We start from the raw sequence: 24,635 nt of genomic DNA, 5'->3' as shown, positions 1-24,635 counted from the left end.
AACAACACGCACGGAACTAGCAGGCACAAGAATCATCCCACGTATCGCTTTCGTTGAGGGCTGCGATCCTCGCTTTTGTGCCATCGATCCTGCCGGACGCGTAGCGATATCCACGGAACCAGCAGTGAGAGCAGTAGAAGATTCCGACGTCGCAGACGATCCTGCCGGCCGCGGAATGACACGCATGGAACCTGCAGCGGGAACAAATGCCGGTACCGGCGTCGCACTAGTGGACGGCTGCGATCCTCGCTTTTGTTCCACCGATCCTGCCGGTCGCGTAGCGATATCCATGGAACCAGCATCGGGGGCAAGAGACGGTTCCGGCGTCGGTCTTGATGACGTTCGCGGTCCAAAAACACGGACGATCGCTCCTGTGGAGCATAACACAGCCCAAGGCACTTGTTGCAGTGCAAAAAGGCGCCCTTTCTTTGGTGGTTCCGACATTATATTTTGGCTGAAATAATCAATCGTTTTATTATTTTTTATGTAAGTATGATAATAATTTGATTCATTGTCATGCACTTAATCTAACTTACTTTTATTTATTTATTTTCCAGGTGAAACTGCTGAGTTGAATTTGAATGCTGCTTTGTGCCTTGAAATCTGAATGTTTATGTTTTCAGCTGTGACTTTGAATAAAGGGTAACAATCACACGCACAATGCCACATTCATGCTAGATGACACGCACACACTGAAAGAAATCGCGGCGAAACAGCCACGGGGCGAAATGGAAGAAATGGGCGAAAAGCTGTCGAAATTTGAAAATCGTCATAAAATGCGTCTAAGTGATGGCTTTTATGACGGATTTTTGCTTCGGGATTTTTCCCCCATTTCGCTCGATTTCTTCATACCCCTGGCCCTCAATCGTGCTAGCCGGGTATCCCCCTCTCTTTCTATTTATACACCTCTTCCGTTCGCACTCATGGATGATTTGTCACACACTCGAGTTTGTTTCATGATGACATAACCCGGCTAGCACGATTGAGGGCCAGGGGTATGTAGAAATCGAGCGAAATGGGGGAAAAATCCCGAAGCAAAAATCCGTCATAAAAGCCATCACTTAGACGCATTTTATGACGATTTTCAAATTTCGACAGCTTTTCGCCCATTTCTTCCATTTCGCCCCGTGGCTGTTTCGCCGCGATTTCTTTCAGTGTGTGCGTGTCATCTAGCATGAATGTGGCATTGTGCGTGTGATTGTTACCCTTTATTCAAAGTCACAGCTGAAAACATAAACATTCAGATTTCAAGGCACAAAGCAGCATTCAAATACAACTCAGCAGTTTCACCTGAAAAATAAATAAATAAAAGTAAGTAAGATTAAATGCATGACAATGAATCAAATTATTATCATACTTACATAAAAAATAATAAAACGATTGATTATTTCAGCCAAAATATAACGTCGGAACCACCAAAGAAAGGGCGCCTTTTTGCACTGCAACAACTGCCTTCGGCTGTGTTATGCTCCACAGGAGCGATCGTCCGTGTTTTTGGACCGCGAACGTCATCAAGACCGACGCCGGAACCGTCTCTTGCCCCCGATGCTGGTTCCATGGATATCGCTACGCGACCGGCAGGATCGGTGGAACAAAAGCGAGGATCGCAGCCGTCCACTAGTGCGACGCCGGTACCCGCTGCAGGTTCCATGCGTGTCATTCCGCGGCCGGCAGGATCGTCTGCGACGTCGGAATCTTCTACTGCTCTCACTGCTGGTTTCGTGGATATCGCTACGCGTCCGGTAGGATCGATGGCACAAAAGCGAGGATCGCAGCCCTCAACGAAAGCGATACGTGGGATGATCCTTGTGCCTGCTAGTTCCGTGCGTGTTGTTCCACTAGCGACCACAAGTGCGACGCCGAAATCGTCTGTTGCTTCAGCTGCTGGTTCATGCGCGCATGACTTTGCGCGACCGGCAAAAACGACTGTCGTGCATCAAGGATTCCGTCAGCCGTCACCAAGCATGACACCGGAACCGTGTGTTTCATCATCACCGGGATCAACATTTCACGAAGAGCAATCGTCAGCAAGCAGCATTCATCCGTCCACCGTATCTGTTAATGTAAATAAGAACACAGAGTTAGTTCAAGTAAAAACAACTTGTCCTGGGCACGATTTTTGTTCACAATGTTTATTATTAAAACTGGATGCCCGAACTGCCCAAACGGCTGCGATAGTGAATGAAATTTCGGCCACAATACACCCGATGAAAGGCGTGCGACGCAATTCTCAAACCATCCCGATACAATATATAAGCAACGAAGAGTCACTGGACTGGTTTGAAGAGCATCTTACAGATGAAAATATGTTTTACACCTTCATACAGCGTGCGGATGCTGAATTATCCAGCCAAAACGCGAAAAGCCGACTGCATGAAGTGTTGGATATAATGTTCGACAAACAATTTTTAGCCAAGTGTAGCTGGCTCGGATCGGGTGGAAGAAAAATAGCGTTCAAAAACTATGTACATAGTATGCAATTTTTAAAAAATGTAGCCACAAACCACATGGGCGTAGAAGTAGATATTAACTTCGTAGAAATGTACATAAAAAAAACTTGCATATGCTCCTAAAAGAGTAGCACTGCAAGGCATTAGAAAAACTTTCAGTCGCACAAGACGCACTATGAAAATTTATATTTAAGTTATTATTTAGTTTAAGTTTTATTTAGTTTTTATATTCCCTTTTGTAGTCTCTTAACGTTTTAATTTTTTTTTTAATTAGAACGATCGTATTGCCTTTTTCATATTTACCAAACATAGGTTTAAGTAGTGTATATATTTAATTCTGACTATCTTAATTTTATTCGTAGCTGCGTCCTGCGTATAGCAAAACGATCCAAATGGGATACGTTGTTCGATCCGGCCACGTGAAAGACTGCTGTCATATAAAATTATGACAAAAAATGTGATACGAAAGTAACACAAGCTGTGATAAATTTAACACTGACTAAAACCTGAAACAATCACGTAAACAACTAAGTCAATTATGTATGTGATAAAAGTAAATATTTAATATTGAAAGGTTCATCAGTATACTGATTGCCGCAAATACAATGTAATATACACCAGATTATATGTGATTATTATTTATTTTTTCGAAAACAATTACAATATTACTTTTTATTATAACATAACAATTGATAATTCAAAATTTTACAGTTATTTATTCAACTAATATCTGTATGAGAGTAACAAATACATAGTTCGTGTCGTCCGTTTTAATAGCTACTAATTTACACTTGATATCTGTTGGTGAAAAAACTATCGATTCTATGGTAAGGTCGCTTGTATTTGCCTCATATATATCTTTCATCATTGGCCAACAAAAGAAAGTATGAGTTTCTGTGATTTTGTTAAATGCTGTCCCATAAATGTTAATCGTTGATCCTATTTTTTCTGCCTTACAATATTTAGCAATATAAAAATCCTTAGTTAAAAACCAATTATCTTGAGTACATGGATATAGACGCATATTATAATTTATATGCAATGTTAATCCACTACGTCGATATCCAGAAAATAGGAAACACGTGCCGCACTGTGATGTTTTCCTTCTACTGTACATTTTTGGCACCCATGTTTATGAATGAAGTAAGCAACACCTAAAAGAAAAAAGATAATTAATATACTGTGCTAGTTATGCGAAAATTACATTATGTAAATGCTTCTCTAACTTACCTTTTATGAACGCACGCGCTGGTGAATCTGCGATGATAGCTCTAACGCGTATTTGGATGAGCTTATCGGCTATGACGAATGATGGCTAATTGGTTCCGGATCTGGAGTGCAAAAGATGGATATTAAAATTGCAATCAAATATGCTTTCATGTAGTCAATCTTGTTCTTACCTTCATACGTGGTTGCTGCAGGAATGATGTTAGCACCGAATGAACTTCTCTCGCCAAATAATTCTGCCTCTAGTTTAGCGTTATTAGCTTTGATAATCTTGCTGGTTTGGCCGGTTCGACGCATTCTTTTGACCGACATTGTTACACTTCGAACACTACTACAAGGAATGTACTTGAGAAATGTAAGCAATTTGCGTTATTTAATCGCAAACGTATGTAAGTTGCTTGATAATTAACGCAAAGCTAGAACAAATTCTCTACACACTTGTTAACTATGTTTTTCACTTAGGAAGTTTCTAACACTGTCACGCGCACAGATAAAGACACCGATTGTAGCGATAACTCGAACCGAATGAACACGAAAACGACATTTGCATATGTATATAACCAACGACCAACGAATAGAATAGTAGAATTTGGTATATGCTATCGATGGTATCGGATGAAGAATTGTTTACATTTATTTGTTGTGTAATTTAGGTACATGATTTAGGTACATGTTTCCCTCCTTACCAATTGACATTATGGTAGGTAGAAGGAAAGTTCTACAACAACAAATGTTAGCAACAGCTAGTAACGCGTATATACATAGATATGAGTTGTATAATCTTACCTCTTCGATATGTATAATATATGTTGACCTAGCCGTGCAAGAAAGAAGACAGCCGAAACAAAATTGGTTGCTTGAAGCTATGGGTGGAGGTAGGAAAAAAATAGGTTAAACAAGGTGTAATATTAGCGCAAATGAAATAACAGCAGGCGTTGCTATGAACACAGTAGTATGGAAAACAATACGTTACCTTTTTCTGCCCGGTAATGTGCAATTCGAATGAAATATGATGATCACAAAACAGTAATACTCTTGGCGTTGTTTACACACATATTGGGAGGATACTGGAGTATCAGCCACACACACAGCTTTTTTGAAGCAATTTTTGTTATTCCACGGCACTGCACATATCGGTAATAGCTTCGATGTGTTCAAAATAAAGAATATTTAGATTATTTCACGATTTTTTGCACATAACCAAGCGGATTGCGCATGTTTACTTTCTGAACTCCAACTGAGTTTGTTTACACATTTTTTGACATAGCGGCGTTTCGCTCGCTTTTGACGCACGCACACATTCAAAGACAGCACAGCGCATGCGCTGCAACGAGCAAAACAGCTAGTTCGCCCGAGCGAGATTGCCCCCCACGAGTTTCACCCATTTTCGCACGATTTCTACATACCCCTCACCTACAAACTGATCCGAATTGTTTGCCGGGACCCCTCACCAACAAACTGACCCGAATTGTTTGCCGGGAAATGTTTACATTTTGCTCTCCTTTTATTATTATACCCATCTCGTTTACGCCTATAGATTCACCTTGTTTGGGTGAATATGTGTATGGGCATGTGTGCACTCGTACAGGGTTTGTCTCGTTACTTTACTCATTTTCATTCAATCCCAGAGTGTTTTTAGTTCATCGATCTCTTTCACATGGTTTTCGATAAGATTTTATTGTCAAGACGGTAGGTTTTGTCGAAAAAATGTATATAACAAATTGAAACACTTTGTACAAAATATGCCGTTCGCATCGCAAAGTGAATAGGCGAGCCCTGTATTCACTGATTTTTGGTCTGGCTGCTCATGAACCCACCCCTTCGGTAAAAGTTCATGCGTGATTTGATTAGAAGAGAGGGAGAGGTTAACGAAGCCGATCGTCTTCGTTCTATTCACTGTGTGATTGTTGATCCAAATCTCTTCTCCGCCAATAAATGTTGCGGAAAATTTTATTAGGTTTCAAGTCGTGCGATTTGTTTTGAGCAATTTATGCAGGCAATGATTTCGTCAATAAGAAAGGATGCTGCGGATCTTTCGATCGTCATAGGGATCGGCTCAGGATATGCCTTCTAATACCGTTACTACATTAACCTTCACGACGACCATGTTCCGGACAAAAATGGGGAAGACACTGGAGCATTTCTTTGCCTGGTTCAGCTGCGCAATATGTATGTGATGCATTTCTCTCGTTCATGTTTTTGTTAGTAAGTAAAAGCCGTAATTCTATAACCTATATAATCACCTCTTCTGTATTAACATTTAAAGTAACCATTTTATATTTACATCTTGTATTTCTAGCACCTAACACTATCGCACTGAGCGGCCGGGATGGGCCTCCGGCTCGAAGGGAACAATCGACACCAACAGGAGATCGACTACACTGTGTGAACCATCCTGTCCAGTGCAACCAGGCAACACAATATTCCTCTTCAGCAACAGCACCATCATAATCCGTGCTAGAAGCAACTCCAACTTGTTGTCGGGAGACTAAAAGATGCAAAATTGATCTTAAATAAAAGCAAACAAATTTGTGTAGAATGATGATTGATCAAACTTACCTGTGGGTGGGCTCACCCGCTAACTGTAAATGCACAATCCATTGATATCCTCCTCACCGCATAGTTGTTGTGAACCTTTTCCCGCTCCGTCTTCCGTGCCAACACCTCCCAACGTTCACCATGGGGCTGCAGAACTAAAAGGCAAAAAAACTATAAGCCAGATATCTGGGATAAAATCATATAATTATATTTACCTGATTAGATGCACTCATCAACTTTGTAGAGCAAACAGATTTTTGAATCTGAAAAATAAGAAAAGTTCAACCGATACAACCCATTCCAGAGTCTAGTACGACTGTAGCACTGCTTCTTTTTTTCTTCTTAACTACACCATGACGCGCAAGCGTACCACGCTCCAATTTATATTACGTGTACATCATTCCTGCTCTGAGCAAGGCTGGTGGTTCAGTCTTCAGGCTGTGGTATACATGCACACGGCATTCTGTTTCTAATCTCACTCTTACTCACCCGTTTCAGCACAATGAAAAAGTTTCACACGCACAGATCACAGCTGATAAACAACACACTCGACGCCCGCCCCTCCAACCTTGCAGCAAAAGTACCGTTGTTACACACAAACATACCACCACACAACGCGAAGAGTCTACGGACATGAAGAGAAGCAAAGCAAAATCAAGAGAGAAAAGAGCAAACACAAGAATAGAGGAAGTCCCGTAAACACATGACGAGACACGACAATACACAATACATTGACAAAAAGTTATCCTCGAATATTTGTTTACATTTTGCATGGCTATCCTCGAAAATTTATCGAATCATAGATTTTTCGAGGATAGTGAACTTTTGTTTATTTACATTCGATGAACATGGTTCCGATTCATTTTATGACAGGGTTTATTCAAAATGTTAACAAACAGAATCAAAACAAAAACAAATTATCCTCGAAATAATTTGGAATTTCGTAAATCTTTTCGAGGATATTTCGTTAACGAATGTATTTACCTAAACATTTACGAAAACTGGGGGAACAGATAACCTGGGAACTCTTGGATTAGATTGTGATAGGAATGAATGAATTTTTATTTATTTCACAAACCCGTTCATGTATCTCACTATTCCGTTGTACTCCTCGTGTTCGCCAGTGTTCCTTTAGGGGGAAAAAACAAGACGGTGAGTTGAGAAATGGTGCTCTTCGTCGTACATGAGATGCTGAACCATACCTCATCTCTCACAGAAAACATGTTTCGGGAAGCGGCAAACACCAATCGATCATCACCGAGTGAAACTCCAGGCTACCGCAGCTCACCTACACGCAAAACACGAACAATCCATCTGCATTCAAACACCCGGTCATGCGCTTCGGCTTATCCGTGCGCGTGCGACGTCCTCTTTCCATCACATTCAGAACACGACTGTCGCTCAGCGTGCTCAGGGCAGAGCGAATAAAGAAAGAGAGAAGCAAAAATTTGCAGGAATTTCCAGACGGTTTTATAATGCGCGCTGCATATCAGTACCAAAACGGGACGCGAGAAACAGTTCGAGCGCCCCTGCACACGTGTGTTCGCTCTCTCGCACTCAGGGGCTCTCAAGCGGAAGATCATGGTTCGAGCAGTGCACGGCACATTGCGGAAAGCGAGAAAATGTTTGAGCGCCTCTGCACGCGAGAGCGAACGGGTGTGTGCTGTGCTGCTCGTTCCAACGGCAAACTGGTATGGTGCTGAGCTGCTCTAAGAGCGTAACGAGCATTCGCGCATGAAGTGAGCAGTTATGGCGAGGATCGGGCAATTTTTTTTTGAAATTTAGCCTTTTTTGTATAACAGATGTCAGTTGGGGTTTCACGTAGTTTTGTCATCCATTTTTTTCGGATCCAAGCTGTCATAGGCCAGAGGCGCTATGGCAGCGCAAATCAAAACAAAGCAAACAATAACCCAAGGGGAAATTTTCGAGGATAAATATCCCCCTCTCTTTCTATTTATACACCTCTTCCGTTCGCACTCATGGATGATTTGTCACACACTCGAGTTTGGTTCATGATGACCTAAATGTTTACATTTTGCTCTCCTTTTATTATTATACCCATCTCGTTTACGCCTATAGATTCACCTTGTTTGGGTGAATATGTGTATGGGCATGTGTGCACTCGTACAGGGTTTGTCTCGTTACTTTACTCATTTTCATTCAATCCCAGAGTGTTTTTAGTTCATCGATCTCTTTCACATGGTTTTCGATAAGATTTTATTGTCAAGACGGTAGGTTTTGTCGAAAAAATGTATATAACAAATTGAAACACTTTGTACAAAATATGCCGTTCGCATCGCAAAGTGAATAGGCGAGCCCTGTATTCACTGATTTTTGGTCTGGCTGCTCATGAACCCACCCCTTCGGTAAAAGTTCATGCGTGATTTGATTAGAAGAGAGGGAGAGGTTAACGAAGCCGATCGTCTTCGTTCTATTCACTGTGTGATTGTTGATCCAAATCTCTTCTCCGCCAATAAATGTTGCGGAAAATTTTATTAGGTTTCAAGTCGTGCGATTTGTTTTGAGCAATTTATGCAGGCAATGATTTCGTCAATAAGAAAGGATGCTGCGGATCTTTCGATCGTCATAGGGATCGGCTCAGGATATGCCTTCTAATACCGTTACTACATTAACCTTCACGACGACCATGTTCCGGACAAAAATGGGGAAGACACTGGAGCATTTCTTTGCCTGGTTCAGCTGCGCAATATGTATGTGATGCATTTCGCTCGTTCATGTTTTTGTTAGTAAGTAAAAGCCGTAATTCTATAACCTATATAATCACCTCTTCTGTATTAACATTTAAAGTAACCATTTTATATTTACATCTTGTATTTCTAGCACCTAACACTATCGCACTGAGCGGCCGCGATGGGCCTCCGGCTCGAAGGGAACAATCGACACCAACAGGAGATCGACTACACTGTGTGAACCATCCTGTCCAGTGCAACTAGGCAACACAACATTCCTCTTCAGCAACAGCACCATCATAAACCGTGCTAGAAGCAACTCCAACTTGTTGTCGGGAGACTAAAAGATGCAAAATTGATCTTAAATAAAAGCAAATGCAAATTTGCAGCAAATTTGTGTAGAATGATGATTGATCAAACTTACTGTTAATGGAAGGCACTTTATACACAGAAGGACGGCAGGAAGAACTGAACGGAAAAAGAACACCCAATGCTGGTTGCTGACAAGCTGCCGGTAACGTAATGACCAATTTGGAATCCGTGATCGAGCAGAGTCAGTGTTCAAGGCCAAGCACGTCTCCGGCATATGATATGCATTCTCCGATACCCATGGCCAGGTTCTCCTACGAGGTACAGCGTGGGCTCACCCGCTAACTGTAAATGCACAATCCGTTGATATCCTCCTCACCGCATAGTTGTTGTGAACCTTTTCCCGCTCCGTCTTCCGTGCCAACACCTCCCAACGTTCACCATGGCGCTGCAGAAATAAAAGGCAAAAAAAAACTATAAGCCATCTATCTGGGATAAAAGCATATAATTATATTTACCTGATTAGATGCACTCATCGACTTTGTAGAGCAAACAGATTTTTGAATCTGAAAAGTAAGAAAAGTTCAACCAATACAAGACATTCCAGCGTCTAGTACGACTGTAGCACTGCTTCTTTTTTTCTTCTTAACTACACCATGACGCGCAAGCGTACCACGCTCCAATTTATATTACGTGTACATCATTCCTGCTCTGAGCAAGTCTGGTGGTTCAGTCTTCAGGCTGTGGTATACATGCACACGGCATTCTGTTTCTAATCTCACTCTTACTCACCCGTTTCAGCACAATGAAAAAGTTTCACACGCACAGATCACAGCTGATAAACAACACACTCGACGCCCACCCCCTCCCTCCAACACCTTGCAGCGAAAGTTCCGTTGTTACACACAAACATAATACCACCACACAACGCGAAGAGTCTACGGACATGAAGAGAAGGAAAGCAAAATCAAGAGAGAAAAGAGCAAATACAGGAATAGAGGAACTCCCGAAAACACATGACGAGACACGGCAAATACACAATACATTGATAAAAACTTATCCTCGAATATTAGTTTACATTTTGCATGGCTATCCTCGAAAAATTTATCAAAACATAGATTTTTCGAGGATAGTAAACTTTTGTTTATTTACATTCGATGAACATGAATGTTCCGGTTCATTTTATGACAGAGTTCATTCAAAATGTAAACAAACAGAATCAGAACAAAAACAAATAAACCTCGAAATAATTTGGAATTTCGTAAATCTTTTCGAGGATATTTCGTTAACGAATGTATTTACCAAAACATTTACGAAAACAGGGAGAACAGATAACTTGGGAACAGTTCGGCAGATTTTGTGAATAAGCAAACTAAAGCATTTTAAAATGTTAAGTGTGATTTTTCTGACCAATTAAATTGTTTAATAATTTATTCAAAGCTCACTGAATTTTAAAAACCCCGATGAATAATTTATTTTTCGTTTTAAAGACTGTCGAAAATAGGTACACGATAAATGTTGATTTTTGACTGCTCAATGCTGTGAGCAGTCCCAACTGACATCTTTTATACAAAAAAGCTGAAATTTCAAAAAAAAAATTGCCCGATCCTCGCCATAACTGCTCGCTTCATGCGCGAATGCTCGTTACGCTCTTAGAGCAGCTCAGCACCATACCAGTTTGCCGTTGGAACGAGCAGCACAGCACACACCCGTTCGCTCTCGCGTGCAGAGGCGCTCAAACATTTTCTCACTTCCCGCAATGTGTCGTGCACTGCTCGAACCATCGCCTTCCGCTTGAGAGCCCCTCAGTGCGAGAGAGCGAACACACGTGTGCAGGGACGCTCGAACTGTTTCTCGCGCGCCGTTTTGGTACTGGAATGCAGCGCGCATTTTAAAAACGTCTGGAAACCCCTGCCAATTTCTGCTTCTCTCTTTCTTTATTCGCTCTGCCCTGAGCACGCTGAGCGACAGTCGTGTTCTGAATGTGATGTAGGGAGGACGTCGCACGCGCACGGATAAGCCGAAGCACATGACCGGGTGTTTGAATGCAAATGGTGTTAGAATTGTTCGTGTATTTGCGTGTAGGTGAGCTGCGGTAGCCTGGAGTTTCACTCGGTGATGATCGATTCGTGTTTGCCGCTTCCCGAAACATGTTTTCTGTGAGAGATAAGGTATGGTTCAGCATCTCATGTACGACGAAGAGCACCATTTCTCAACTCACCGTCTTGTTTTTTCCCCCTAAAGGAACACTGGCGAACACGAGGAGTACAACGGAATAGTGAGATACATGAACGGGTTTGTTAAAAATAATAATTCAGCGTAATACCACAATCTAATCCGAGTGTTATTGTTTGTTTTGTTTTGATTTGCGCTGCCATGGCGCCTCTGGCCTATGACAGCTTGGATCCGAAGAAAATGGGTGAAAAAACTTCGTGAAACCACGCGTTCGAACTGTTATAATTAGCTAAATCTGCTGCTTTCTAAGGCAAGATTTAGTATCGAGATTTAGGTAAAAGAACTCGAAAAACGCCATAAGCCTGCTATAAAATGTCAGTTGGGGTCCCAACTGACATCTTTTATACAAAAAAGCTTAAATTTCAAAAAAAAATTGCCCGATCCTCGCCATAACTGCTCGCTTCATGCGCGAATGCTCGTTACGCTCTTAGAGCAGCTCAGCACCATACCAGTTTGCCGTAGAAACGAGCAGCACAGCACACACCCGTTCGCTCTCGCGTGCAGTGGCGCTCAAACATTTTCTCGCTTTCCGCTATGTGCCGTGCACTGCTCGAACCATGATCCTCCGCTTGAGAGCCCCTGAGTGGGAGAGAGCGAACACACGTGTGCAGGGGCGCTCGAACTGTTTCTCGCGCGCCGTTTTGGTACTGGCATGCAGCGCGCATTATAAAAACGTCTGGAAACCCCTGCCAATTTCTGCTTCTCTCTTTCTTTATTCGCTCTGCCCTGAGCACGCTGAGCGACAGTCGTGTTCTGAATGTGATGTAGGGAGGACGTCGCACGCGCACGGATAAGCCGAGGCGCATGACCCGGTGTTTCAATGCAGATGATGTTAGGATTGTTCGTGTGTGAGCTGCGGTAGCCTGGAGCTTCACTTTGTGACGATCGATTGGTGTTTGCCGCTTCCCGTAACATGTTTTCTGCGAGAGCGTAGGTATGGTGCAGCATCTCATGTACGACGAAGAGCACCATGAGTTGAGACTCACCGTCTTGTTTTTTCCCCCTAAAGGAACCCTGGCGAACACGAGGAGTGCAACGGAGTGAAAGAAACATGAACGGGTTTTCTGAATAAATAAAAAATCATTCATTCATATCACATTCTAATCCGAGTGTTATTGTTTGCTTTGTTTTGATTTGCGCTGCCATAGCGCCTCTGGCCTATGACAGCTTGGATCCGAAGGAAATGGGTGAAAAAACTACGTGAAACCACGCGTTCGAACTGTTATAATTACCTAAATCTGCTGCTCTCTAAGGCAAGATTTAGTATCGATATTTAGGTAAAAGAACTCGAAAAACGCTATAAGCCTGCTATAAAATGTCAGTTGGGGTCCCAACTGACATCTGTTATACAAAAAAGCTTAAATTTCAAAAAAAAATTGCCCGATCCTCGCCATAACTGCTCGCTTCATGCGCGAATGCTCGTTACGCTCTTAGAGCAGCTCAGCACCATACCAGTTTGCCGTAGAAACGAGCAGCACAGCACACACCCGTTCGCTCTCGCGTGCAGTGGCGCTCAAACATTTTCTCGCTTTCCGCTATGTGCCGTGCACTGCTCGAACCATGATCCTCCGCTTGAGAGCCCCTGAGTGGGAGAGAGCGAACACACGTGTGCAGGGGCGCTCGAACTGTTTCTCGCGCGCCGTTTTGGTACTGGCATGCAGCGCGCATTTTAAAACCGTCTGGACACCCCTGCAAATTTTTGCTTCTCTCTTTCTTTATTCGCTCTGCCCTGAGTACGCTGAGCGACAGTCGTGTTCTGAATGTGATGGAAAGAGGACGTCGCACGCGCACGGATAAGCCGAAGCGCATGACCGGGTGTTTGAATGCAGATGGTGCAAGGATTGTTCGTGTATTTGCGTGTAGGTGAGCTGCGGTAGCTTGGAGTTTCTTCACTTTGTGACGATCGATTCGTGTTTGCCGCTTCCCGTAACATGTTTTCTGCGAGAGCGTAGGTATGGTGCAGCATCTCATGTACGACGAAGAGCACCATGAGTTGAGACTCACCGTCTTGTTTTTTCCCCCTAAAGGAACCCTGGCGAACACGAGGAGTGCAACGGAGAGAAAGAAACATGAACGGGTTTGTTGAATAAATAAAAAATCATTCATTCATATCACATTCTAATCCGAGTGTTATTGTTTGCTTTGTTTTGATTTGCGCTGCCATAGCGCCTCTGGCCTATGACAGCTTGGATCCGAAGGAAATGGGTGAAAAAACTACGTGAAACCACGCGTTCGAACTGTTATAATTAGCTAAATCTGCTGCTCTCTAAGGCAAGATTAAGCATCGAGATTTAGCTAAAAGAACTCGAAAACCGCTATAAGCCTGCTATAAAATGTCAGTTGGGGTGCCAGCCTCAAATGTCAAATCGTGTAGGTGGAAATACCTAAGAAGAAGAAGAAGAATCATAAAAGCAAATTCAGCGCCGACGAGTTACAACAGTTTTAAAGTGATCTTCCTCAAGTTATCAAAAATGCCGAAAAAAAACGAAACTTTACGACGAAAATGCGATTCGTGAATGTATTCATTTAATCGAGCATTCAAACGTGAAGTTATCTGATGCCTGCAAGCGATTTAAAGTGCCGCGAACAACAATTCAATATCGTTTAAGTTCTCGGTGGCAGTTAGGAACGTGTAATGGACCGAAAACTATTTTAAGCTCCGAGGAGGAACATCTTATTTCAATAAGGATAGTGCAAATGCAACAAAGGGGTTTTCCAGTAACAAGAAACCATTTGATGCGGAAAATAGCGGACTACATTGCGATCAATGGAAAAACGACGCCATTCAAGGATAACCAACCAGGTAGTGCTTTTTGTTAAATGGATAATGCATCGTATTTACAACTTGTACATTTCTATTTCACAGGACGGAAATGGCTTGAGGCGTTTTTAAGGCGAAATTCTACATTTTCATTTCGCAAACCTGAATCAGTGTCATCTGCAAATAGTAGAGTTAGCGAGTGTGATATTAGAGGATGGTTTACATTAGTTTATAAGTGGCTTAATGATAATGACTTGTGTGATATTTTAAAAGACCCGACAAGAGTGTTTAATGGAGATGAAACGTCGTTTTACATTCATCCAAAATCAAAAGAAGTGCTTGCCCAAAAAGGATCCCGTAATGTGTATGAAATCGAAAAAGCACCAGCCAAGCAAAACATTACCGTTATGATTTCCTTCAACGCCTGTGGATTTGTAGTGGATCCACATGTTATCTTTCCGGGACAGCGATTAAAACGAGACATTTTACAAGGATTTCCTTCAACATGGGGTGTGGGGCATAGTGAACGTGGATGGATGGATTCTAAAAATTTCTGACTGTACATAGAAAAAGTGTTTCATCCGTGTTTAGTGAAGAAAGGTGTAACTTTTCCTGTTATTTTATTTGTAGATGGCCATATATCTCATAAGTCAATAGAAGTTGCCGATGTTTGCCAATCACTTTGAATTATTTTAATAGCTTTATATCCCAACACAACCCACATTACCCAACCGGCAGACGTTGCAGTTTTCAAACCACTGAAAGATGCATGGAGAGGGGCATTAGAGCAATGGCGTTTTTAAAATGCAAATCAAAATTTCACCTTAAACTATTTTGGCGAAATGCTACAAAAAGCTTTGCAACAGGGCGTAAAAACAAATAGCATAAAAAGTGGATTCGTGCTTGTGGGTTATATCCGTTTACCCCAGAAAACGTAGACTATACCAAATGTTTAAACAAATTGCCTTCCCACTCTAGTCAAAACAGTCATGAACCATCGGTTCAAAATGCTTTCCTTAATACAGAAGATTGCACCTCGGTAATACCTGTGCTCAGTACCCCATTACCTGTAGAACGGCAACACGCTCCTAAATTAGATAAAAAATGTGCATCAATTCCGGTGGACAAATTATGTCACGCATTAGACATGATTGGGGAAGAAACATTAAATAGGATTACCATAAAAGACATAACAAAACTGTCCCGCCTGGAAAGATGCATTAAATATTTTTACACGGAGTGCATCAAGCCATATGTATCGATAGAGTCCGTAATCGAAGATAATGGTTCAAATATATTAAATCCAGAAAATGTAACTCATTTTGAAATAGAATCATCTGAAGCACAGAATCATTCACCAGATAATTTCATTACCTGTTCAATCGAAGAAGATTTTCCATGCGAACTAGTATCCAACTATCAAAACTTCCAATGCTTCGTAAGTGAAGATCTTATAATCGAACCCGTTGATGCAGATTGTCCCACCGAAGTAAGCACCCAACAAAACAGTCAACATTTAATAACAGAACACATCATCATCGATCCAAGTGAGCAGTACAATCAGTACAACCTTTCAAATGAAGATTGCAGCATCGAGCGCCTGGAAGAAGAATATATTGCCGAACCTGATCTGGAAGAAAATGACGATACTAATAAGGAAAATGTGCAATTTACAAAAGTATTTGATTTACCATCTACACCTCATCGAAGTCAGAAACACCGAAACTAAAAATCACGTTTCTACCCTGTTTTGACTGCCGGAGAACGATTGCAAGAAATGAGTTTCAAAGAGGAGGAACAACTTCGGCAGCAGGAAGAACGGAAACGAAAGGCTGTGGAACGTCAAGAAGCCAAAGAACTTCCTGAAACGGAACAAAAAGCTAAAAAAGAGGCCCGATTGAAGAAAAAACTCGAAAGTGATAAGAAAAAACTGTGCAATAAGCGTCTTAAATTACTAAAGTTAAGTGCAATAAATGTTCCTTGTAAAATTTTTGGTTTTTATAAATTGGTAGTTGGAATTCTTTGTAATTTTACAGATAGGAGAGTGCCATCAATTCTGTATGCGTTTTAGGCGCTCCAAAACATATTTTGTCGATTTGTTTGTTAAAATAGTGCAATGATTCCTTTTGATATTAAATATTAATGTTGTAACGGTAATAACATACGTACAATATCAATACTTTGAATACAATTACTTAACGTATATTTCACGCATCCTGCTTCGGCGACCGCTGGCGATAGAAGAGAGAGATAAAACTCCGCATACACACACACCGCACCGAGTGACATTTGTCACTCGTCGGGTTGTGAAGCCTAGTACACAAGGCTGTGTACTAAGCACGGTTTCGACACAACCGTATCTCCACAACGTCTCCCTCCTAATTCCGGCGGTAAGGCTCCATCCACTGCGGCGGTCTTCGAACCCTCGTAGATCGGCGTAGATGATCCACCGGTGTTGTTGGTCCGCTATCGGCGGTTGCAAATCCCGGAGACATTGTGGTACTTCCCTCTGCTGGTGCCAACGATGACGAATACAATGATGATGACGGAAGTACTGACGGAAACGATGACGACGGCGATATAGATGACGATGGCGATGATGATAACGACGATGCTGTTTGATGATGCGGTATACAGGGCGATACTGATGATGATGCTGGCTTACACGCGTCTATACCCCAAGTGTCTAACAGCACGTCTAACATACGGGGTTTGTTCAAAACCGGCTGAGTATTATCATATCGTCTACGAAGTTGGTTTACGTGCGATCTTTGTAGCTTGTTATCTTCAGTAAGCACTTCATACATTACTCTTCCTAACTTCCCTTGAACTATGCCGCGCACCCATTTCCACTTGTTTCTAAAATACCTTTTTACATAGACCTGATCATTCATATTGTACACTTTTGATAGTATTGCGCAATTCGTTTCATTTATAACTGGCTCAGCTGGATGCCGTAATAATTCCATACAAGTCCGCATACGACGGCCTAACATAACCTCAGCTGGCGATTGATCGTTCTCTAGAAGTTTGTGAGGTGTATTTCGGTACGTTATTAGAAAAACATCTAAAGCTTCTTCTATCGTATTTTCTTCCCCTTCCAATTTCTTTAAAGCCCTTTTAAAGGTATCTACAAATCTTTCGGCCTGTCCGTTTTGAACGTAGTTTGCTACTTGTTCCAATTTAACGTCGTTACTGGTTCCACGCATAATATCTTCAAACGTAAGTGGCATTACTTCCGTGATACATCTAACTAGACATTGCACTTCTTTATCCGCATTAATACTTGCTACAACAAATTCCGGTTCTGGCCTTTCATGTCTATCTATTAAACGTGATAGAACGTCTGCGTTTCCGAATTTATCTGTCGGCACATATTCGATCTTAAAATCGTACATCAACAATGTCAAGGCCCAACGCTGTAGCCTATTCGCCGTATACACTGGAATACCATTGCGTGAACCAAAAATCCGTAATAACGGAGCGTGATCGGTCTGTAGTGTAAATTTCCGCCCGAAAATCATACGATGGAACTTCGTGACAGCAAATATAATAGCTAGGCCCTCTCGATCTGGTTGGCTGTAACCTTCTTCTGCTTTTGTCAGCGCTCGCGCTGCATGCTGCACTACTTTCACAGTTCCATCCGGCATTTTGTGGCTTATCGTAGCCTCTACTCCTACTGAAGACGCATCCGCGGCCACTATTATATCTTTTTGCGGATCATAGTATGTAAGCAAAAGATCGGAGCTTAACATTCGCTTAAACATCTCAAATGCTTCCTGACATTCTGTGCTCCAATGCCAACCCTTATCTCGTTTCAAAAGCTCATCTAAAGGGTATCGTAGGTTGCGCATCTGTGGGACAAACTTCCCATAATAATTAACGGCACCAAGAAATTATCGCAATTCTGAAGGCTGTTTTGGTGATGGCATTTTCGTGATCGCCTCTATTTTGGCCGGATCAGGTCTAAACCCATTACGATCCAAAATGTGCCCTAGGTACCTAATCTGCTGTTGCATAAAATTGCACTTCTCAGGGCGTATCCTAAACCCGTATTCCTTTAGCTTATCAAGTACAGCTCTAATATTCTTGTTATGCGCAACCGTATCTGCTCCACCTATGACAATGTCGTCTAAGTAGACAGCCACATCTTTAAGTCCTACTAACATTGTTTCCATTACTTGCTGAAAGGCGCCTGGCGCAACCTTAACTCCAGGTGGAAGCCGATTGTAAGAATACAAGCCTCTGTGCGTATTTACGGTTAGCAGTTCTCGACATTCCTCATCTACTTCAATTTGCAGAAACGCATCGGTCAGATCTATCTGACTGAATATAGTCGAGTTAGCTAGGTTAGCGAATATATCTTGAGGGAGCGGTAAAGGGTACTCGTACGGTCGTAACGCATTATTCAGCCCAGTGGAGTAATCCCCACAAATCCTTAACGAACCGTTTGCCTTGCGCACTACTACGATAGGCGCTGCCCATGCTGAATAATTCACGCGAGATATAATTCCTTCTTTTTCGAGCCTATTTAGTTCCTCATCCACTGCTGGGAGCATCGCATAGCTCACTGGACGTTTTGGTCTAAATACCGGAATCGCATCATCTTTAAGTTCTAGTCTAACCTTCATTTTGGTACAGTGTTCCAACCCGTGGGAAAACAAATCCTTATACTCTTCGAGTTTCGTTACCTCCTGGGAATTCGTTGTGACGTCGGTCACCTTATTGCACACGCATGTTAGTGGTACATCCCACAAACCCAACAATTCCATTACGTCTTTCCCTAATAACATGAGGTCTTCTTTCGTAACGCGCACTGCACCTTCTTCTGATCGCTGCCCAATCGTGAGCATACATTGGAACTCGCCCAATAATTCTAAACAATTGCCGGTCGCCGATTTCGCTTTAATCGATGCTTGTCGAAGCATTGGTCTACCGATGCGCTGCCAGTTTCTCTCAGAGATTATGGTTATTTTGGCACCTGTGTCTACCATCATTCTCACCGCATGTCCTGCTTCACTAAAACCGTACGCACACGCTTTAGTGACCTACCTCGATAAAAACGTGATGCTGTATCGCAAAATCCTTCCTTATGTCCCGTCTTTCGGCAACGAACACACGTGTGTCTCTTGAACGAGCAATGACGCGCAAAATGATTTCCTCCACATAACCAACATTCTAAGGGCGGTTTGCTACCTTGAGGCCTACTTCCTTGAGGTTGTGAATGATGCTTCTTGTGCCACGGAAATTTACTGTCATCACTGACCCTACTAATTTGACGCACTTCTCCCTCTATCATTGCCGTATCGCGACGCAAATTTATCAATTTCTGACAATCTTCCGTTAACTGGCCTAAAGTAACATCATTTCGCTCTTCTATTTTGCTTAACAGACGCATACGTATATCCGCATCTCTCTCATCTTTGAGACCGCACACAAAAATCAAGCACTTCAACGCTTTCTCGGACAAACCTCCTAATTCAGCCTCAACAGTTGCTTTGTTAACACGGCACGCGAACATTACATGATCTTCTGTTGCACTTTTCGTTAGCTGTAAGCACTTGAAACGTTGACTCACTTTAGACTACTGTGAGCCAAACAGCAGCTTCAAACTCCTCAGCGTGGTTGCAAAATCGAAATCATTCGCCTTCGCCGGCATAACGTAGCTGCAATACCGCTCGTGCTCGGCCATTCCGAGCTTCCGTAAAAGTAGCCGCACTCTCGCACCGTCGTCGAGCCTCTCCGCATCCTTCTCGAAAAGCGGCTCGTACCGCGCGTACCAACCGGCAAACGTGACCCTTGCGTCCGGGTCATAGTTGAACTCTTTTATGCTTCCTGCCAGCAAATCCACGATTTGCTCGGAACTTACCGGTTTCGGCTCGGTACGCACGGTCCGGAGGATCGTACTAATCAGCTGTTCCTGCTGCACCATAAATGCCTGCTGTTGGTTTACGAGCATTTCTTGTTGTTTTCTGAACAGCTCCTGAAGCCAATCGCCATTCGGTTGGCCGTTGACCTCCTCGTGCTGACGGTTTCGCGATGGCGTCTCGGCGTCCTGGTTCAAGCTCATGACGCTTCTCGGTGCTGCACGTTATTTTATCGTTGCTGGACTGGACTGTATTCGATATTTCTCGTTGCTGCACTTCGCAGATTCGTTTAACTTCTCGTCGCCACTGTACACACGTACAATATCAATACTTTGAATACAATTACTTAACGTATATTTCACGCATCCTGCTTCGGCGACCGCTGGCGATAGAAGAGAGAGATAAAACTCCGCATACACACACACCGCACCGAGTGACATTTGTCACTCGTCGGGTTGTGAAGCCTAGTACACAAGGCTGTGTACTAAGCACGGTTTCGACACAACCGTATCTCCACAACGTCTCCCTCCTAATTCCGGCGGTAAGGCTCCATCCACTGCGGCGGTCTTCGAACCCTCGTAGATCGGCGTAGATGATCCACCGGTGTTGTTGGTCCGCTATCGGCGGTTGCAAATCCCGGAGACATTGTGGTACTTCCCTCTGCTGGTGCCAACGATGACGAATACAATGGTGATGACGGAAGTACTGACGGAAACGATGACGACGGCGATATAGATGACGATGACGATGATGATAACGACGATGCTGTTTGATGATGCGGTATACAGGGCGATACTGATGATGATGCTGGCTTACACGCGTCTATACCCCAAGTGTCTAACAGCACGTCTAACATACGGGGTTTGTTCAAAACCGGCTGAGTATTATCATATCGTCTACGAAGTTGGTTTACGTGCGATCTTTGTAGCTTGTTATCTTCAGTAAGCACTTCATACATTACTCTTCCTAACTTCCCTTGAACTATGCCGCGCACCCATTTCCACTTGTTTCTAAAATACCTTTTTACATAGACCTGATCATTCATATTGTACACTTTTGATAGTATTGCGCAATTCGTTTCATTTATAACTGGCTCAGCTGGATGCCGTAATAATTCCATACAAGTCCGCATACGACGGCCTAACATAACCTCAGCTGGCGATTGATCGTTCTCTAGAAGTTTGTGAGGTGTATTTCGGTACGTTATTAGAAAAACATCTAAAGCTTCTTCTATCGTATTTTCTTCCCCTTCCAATTTCTTTAAAGCCCTTTTAAAGGTATCTACAAATCTTTCGGCCTGTCCGTTTTGAACGTAGTTTGCTACTTGTTCCAATTTAACGTCGTTACTGGTTCCACGCATAATATCTTCAAACGTAAGTGGCATTACTTCCGTGATACATCTAACTAGACATTGCACTTCTTTATCCGCATTAATACTTGCTACAACAAATTCCGGTTCTGGCCTTTCATGTCTATCTATTAAACGTGATAGAACGTCTGCGTTTCCGAATTTATCTGTCGGCACATATTCGATCTTAAAATCGTACATCAACAATGTCAAGGCCCAACGCTGTAGCCTATTCGCCGTATACACTGGAATACCATTGCGTGAACCAAAAATCCGTAATAACGGAGCGTGATCGGTCTGTAGTGTAAATTTCCGCCCGAAAATCATACGATGGAACGTGACAGCAAATATAATAGCTAGGCCCTCTCGATCTGGTTGGCTGTAACCTTCTTCTGCTTTTGTCAGCGCTCGCGCTGCATGCTGCACTACTTTCACAGTTCCATCCGGCATTTTGTGGCTTATCGTAGCCTCTACTCCTACTGAAGACGCATCCACGGCCACTATTATATCTTTTTGCGGATCATAGTATGTAAGCAAAAGATCGGAGCTTAACATTCGCTTAAACATCTCAAATGCTTCCTGACATTCTGTGCTCCAATGCCAACCCTTATCTCGTTTCAAAAGCTCATCTAAAGGGTATCGTAGGTTGCGCATCTGTGGGACAAACTTCCCATAATAATTAACGGCACCAAGAAATTATCGCAATTCTGAAGGCTGTTTTGGTGATGGCATTTTCGTGATCGCCTCTATTTTGGCCAGATCAGGTCTAAACCCATTACGATCCAAAATGTGCCCTAGGTACCTAATCTGCTGTTGCATAAAATTGCACTTCTCAGGGCGTATCCTAAACCCGTATTCCTTTAGCTTATCAAGTACAGCTCTAATATTCTTGTTATGCGCAACCGTATCTGCTCCACCTATGACAATGTCGTCTAAGTAGACAGCCACATCTTTAAGTCCTACTAACATTGTTTCCATTACTTGCTGAAAGGCGCCTGGCGCAACCTTAACTCCAGGTGGAAGCCGATTGTAAGAATACAAGCCTCTGTGCGTATTTACGGTTAGCAGTTCTCGACATTCCTCATCTACTTCAATTTGCAGAAACGCATCGGTCAGATCTATCTGACTGAATATAGTCGAGTTAGCTAGGTTAGCGAATATATCTTGAGGGAGCGGTAAAGGGTACTCGTACGGTCGTAACGCATTATTCAGCCCAGTGGAGTAATCCCCACAAATCCTTAACGAACCGTTTGCCTTGCGCACTACTACGATAGGCGCTGCCCATGCTGAATAATTCACGCGAGATATAATTCCTTCTTTTTCGAGCCTATTTAGTTCCTCATCCACTGCTGGGAGCATCGCATAGCTCACTGGACGTTTTGGTCTAAATACCGGAATCGCATCATCTTTAAGTTCTAGGCTAACCTTCATTTTGGTACAGTGTTCCAACCCGTGGGAAAACAAATCCTTATACTCTTCGAGTTTCGTTACCTCCTGGGAATTCGTTGTGACGTCGGTCACCTTATTGCACACGCATGTTAGTGGTACATCCCACAAACCCAACAATTCCATTACGTCTTTCCCTAATAACATGAGGTCTTCTTTCGTAACGCGCACTGCACCTTCTTCTGATCGCTGCCCAATCGTGAGCATACATTGGAACTCGCCCAATAATTCTAAACAATTGCCGGTCGCCGATTTCGCTTTAATCGATGCTTGTCGAAGCATTGGTCTACCGATGCGCTGCCAGTTTCTCTCAGAGATTATGGTTATTTTGGCACCTGTGTCTACCATCATTCTCACCGCATGTCCTGCTTCACTAAAACCGTACGCACACGCTTTAGTGACCTACCTCGATAAAAACGTGATGCTGTATCGCAAAATCCTTCCTTATGTCCCGTCTTTCGGCAACGAACACACGTGTGTCTCTTGAACGAACAATGACGCGGTTTGCTACCTTGAGGCCTACTTCCTTGAGGTTGTGAATGATGCTTCTTGTGCCACGGAAATTTACTGTCATCACTGACCCTACTAATTTGACGCACTTCTCCCTCTATCATTGCCGTATCGCGACGCAAATTTATCAATTTCTGACAATCTTCCGTTAACTGGCCTAAAGTAACATCATTTCGCTCTTCTATTTTGCTTAACAGACGCATACGTATATCCGCATCTCTCTCATCTTTGAGACCGCACACAAAAATCAAGCACTTCAACGCTTTCTCGGACAAACCTCCTAATTCAGCCTCAACAGTTGCTTTGTTAACACGGCACGCGAACATTACATGATCTTCTGTTGCACTTTTCGTTAGCTGTAAGCACTTGAAACGTTGACTCACTTTAGACTACTGTGAGCCAAACAGCAGCTTCAAACTCCTCAGCGTGGTTGCAAAATCGAAATCATTCGCCTTCGCCGGCATAACGTAGCTGCAATACCGCTCGTGCTCGGCCATTCCGAGCTTCCGTAAAAGTAGCCGCACTCTCGCACCGTCGTCGAGCCTCTCCGCATCCTTCTCGAAAAGCGGCTCGTACCGCGCGTACCAACCGGCAAACGTGACCCTTGCGTCCGGGTCATAGTTGAACTCTTTTATGCTTCCTGCCAGCAAATCCACGATTTGCTCGGAACTTACCGGTTTCGGCTCGGTACGCACGGTCCGGAGGATCGTACTAATCAGCTGTTCCTGCTGCACCATAAATGCCTGTTGTTGGTTTACGAGCATTTCTTGTTGTTTTCTGAACAGCTCCTGAAGCCAATCGCCATTCGGTTGGCCGTTGACCTCCTCGTGCTGACGGTTTCGCGATGGCGTCTCGGCGTCCTGGTTCAAGCTCATGACGCTTCTCGGTGCTGCACGTTATTTTATCGTTGCTGGACTGGACTGTATTCGATATTTCTCGTTGCTGCACTTCGCAGATTCGTTTAACTTCTCGTCGCCACTGTACACACGTACAATATCAATACTTTGAATACAATTACTTAACGTATATTTCACGCATCCTGCTTCGGCGACCGCTGGCGATAGAAGAGAGAGATAAAACTCCGCATACACACACACCGCACCGAGTGACATTTGTCACTCGTCGGGTTGTGAAGCCTAGTACACAAGGCTGTGTACTAAGCACGGTTTTGACACAACCGTATCTCCACAACAATTAACTTTTGAAATATTTTTTTATCTTGATCGAGTTTGATTTATCACATTTCGTCAGCCA

General features: G+C 43.0%; 3 protein-coding genes and 1 long non-coding RNA gene across 4 annotated transcripts in view; 2 read left to right on the top strand and 2 right to left on the bottom strand.

Moving 5' to 3' along the window:
* The window catches only part of LOC118513984, a 493,738-nt gene that overhangs the window by 41,259 nt on the left and 427,844 nt on the right, over positions 1-24,635 (top strand). The gene's annotated exons all lie outside the window — the stretch shown is intronic.
* Positions 1-24,635, top strand: part of LOC118514370 — a 30,516-nt gene that overhangs the window by 3,338 nt on the left and 2,543 nt on the right. The gene's annotated exons all lie outside the window — the stretch shown is intronic.
* LOC118513762 (uncharacterized protein K02A2.6-like) overlaps positions 16,388-24,635 on the bottom strand; it is an 86,864-nt gene continuing 78,616 nt past the window's right edge. Inside the window, exons 4-5 of the mRNA XM_036059940.1 lie at positions 23,383-24,359; positions 16,388-19,406 (exon numbers count right to left, since the gene is read on the bottom strand). Coding sequence (XP_035915833.1) covers positions 18,107-19,207 — 1,101 coding nt within the window. The 5' untranslated portion in view covers positions 19,208-19,406; positions 23,383-24,359 and the 3' untranslated portion in view covers positions 16,388-18,106. The remainder of the gene's footprint in view (positions 19,407-23,382; positions 24,360-24,635) is intronic.
* Positions 20,406-23,350, bottom strand: LOC118513780 (uncharacterized protein K02A2.6-like). The gene has a single exon (XM_036059964.1). The coding sequence runs from the start codon at positions 23,220-23,222 to the stop codon at positions 22,122-22,124; it is 1,101 nt and encodes a 366-aa protein (XP_035915857.1). The 5' UTR covers positions 23,223-23,350; the 3' UTR covers positions 20,406-22,121.

Source organism: Anopheles stephensi, chromosome X, assembly GCF_013141755.1.
Source record: "Anopheles stephensi strain Indian chromosome X, UCI_ANSTEP_V1.0, whole genome shotgun sequence".
Taxonomy (NCBI): domain Eukaryota; kingdom Metazoa; phylum Arthropoda; class Insecta; order Diptera; family Culicidae; genus Anopheles; species Anopheles stephensi.
Note: the sequence above shows the minus strand (reverse complement) of the source record. Positions and strands in the feature narration are given on the sequence as shown.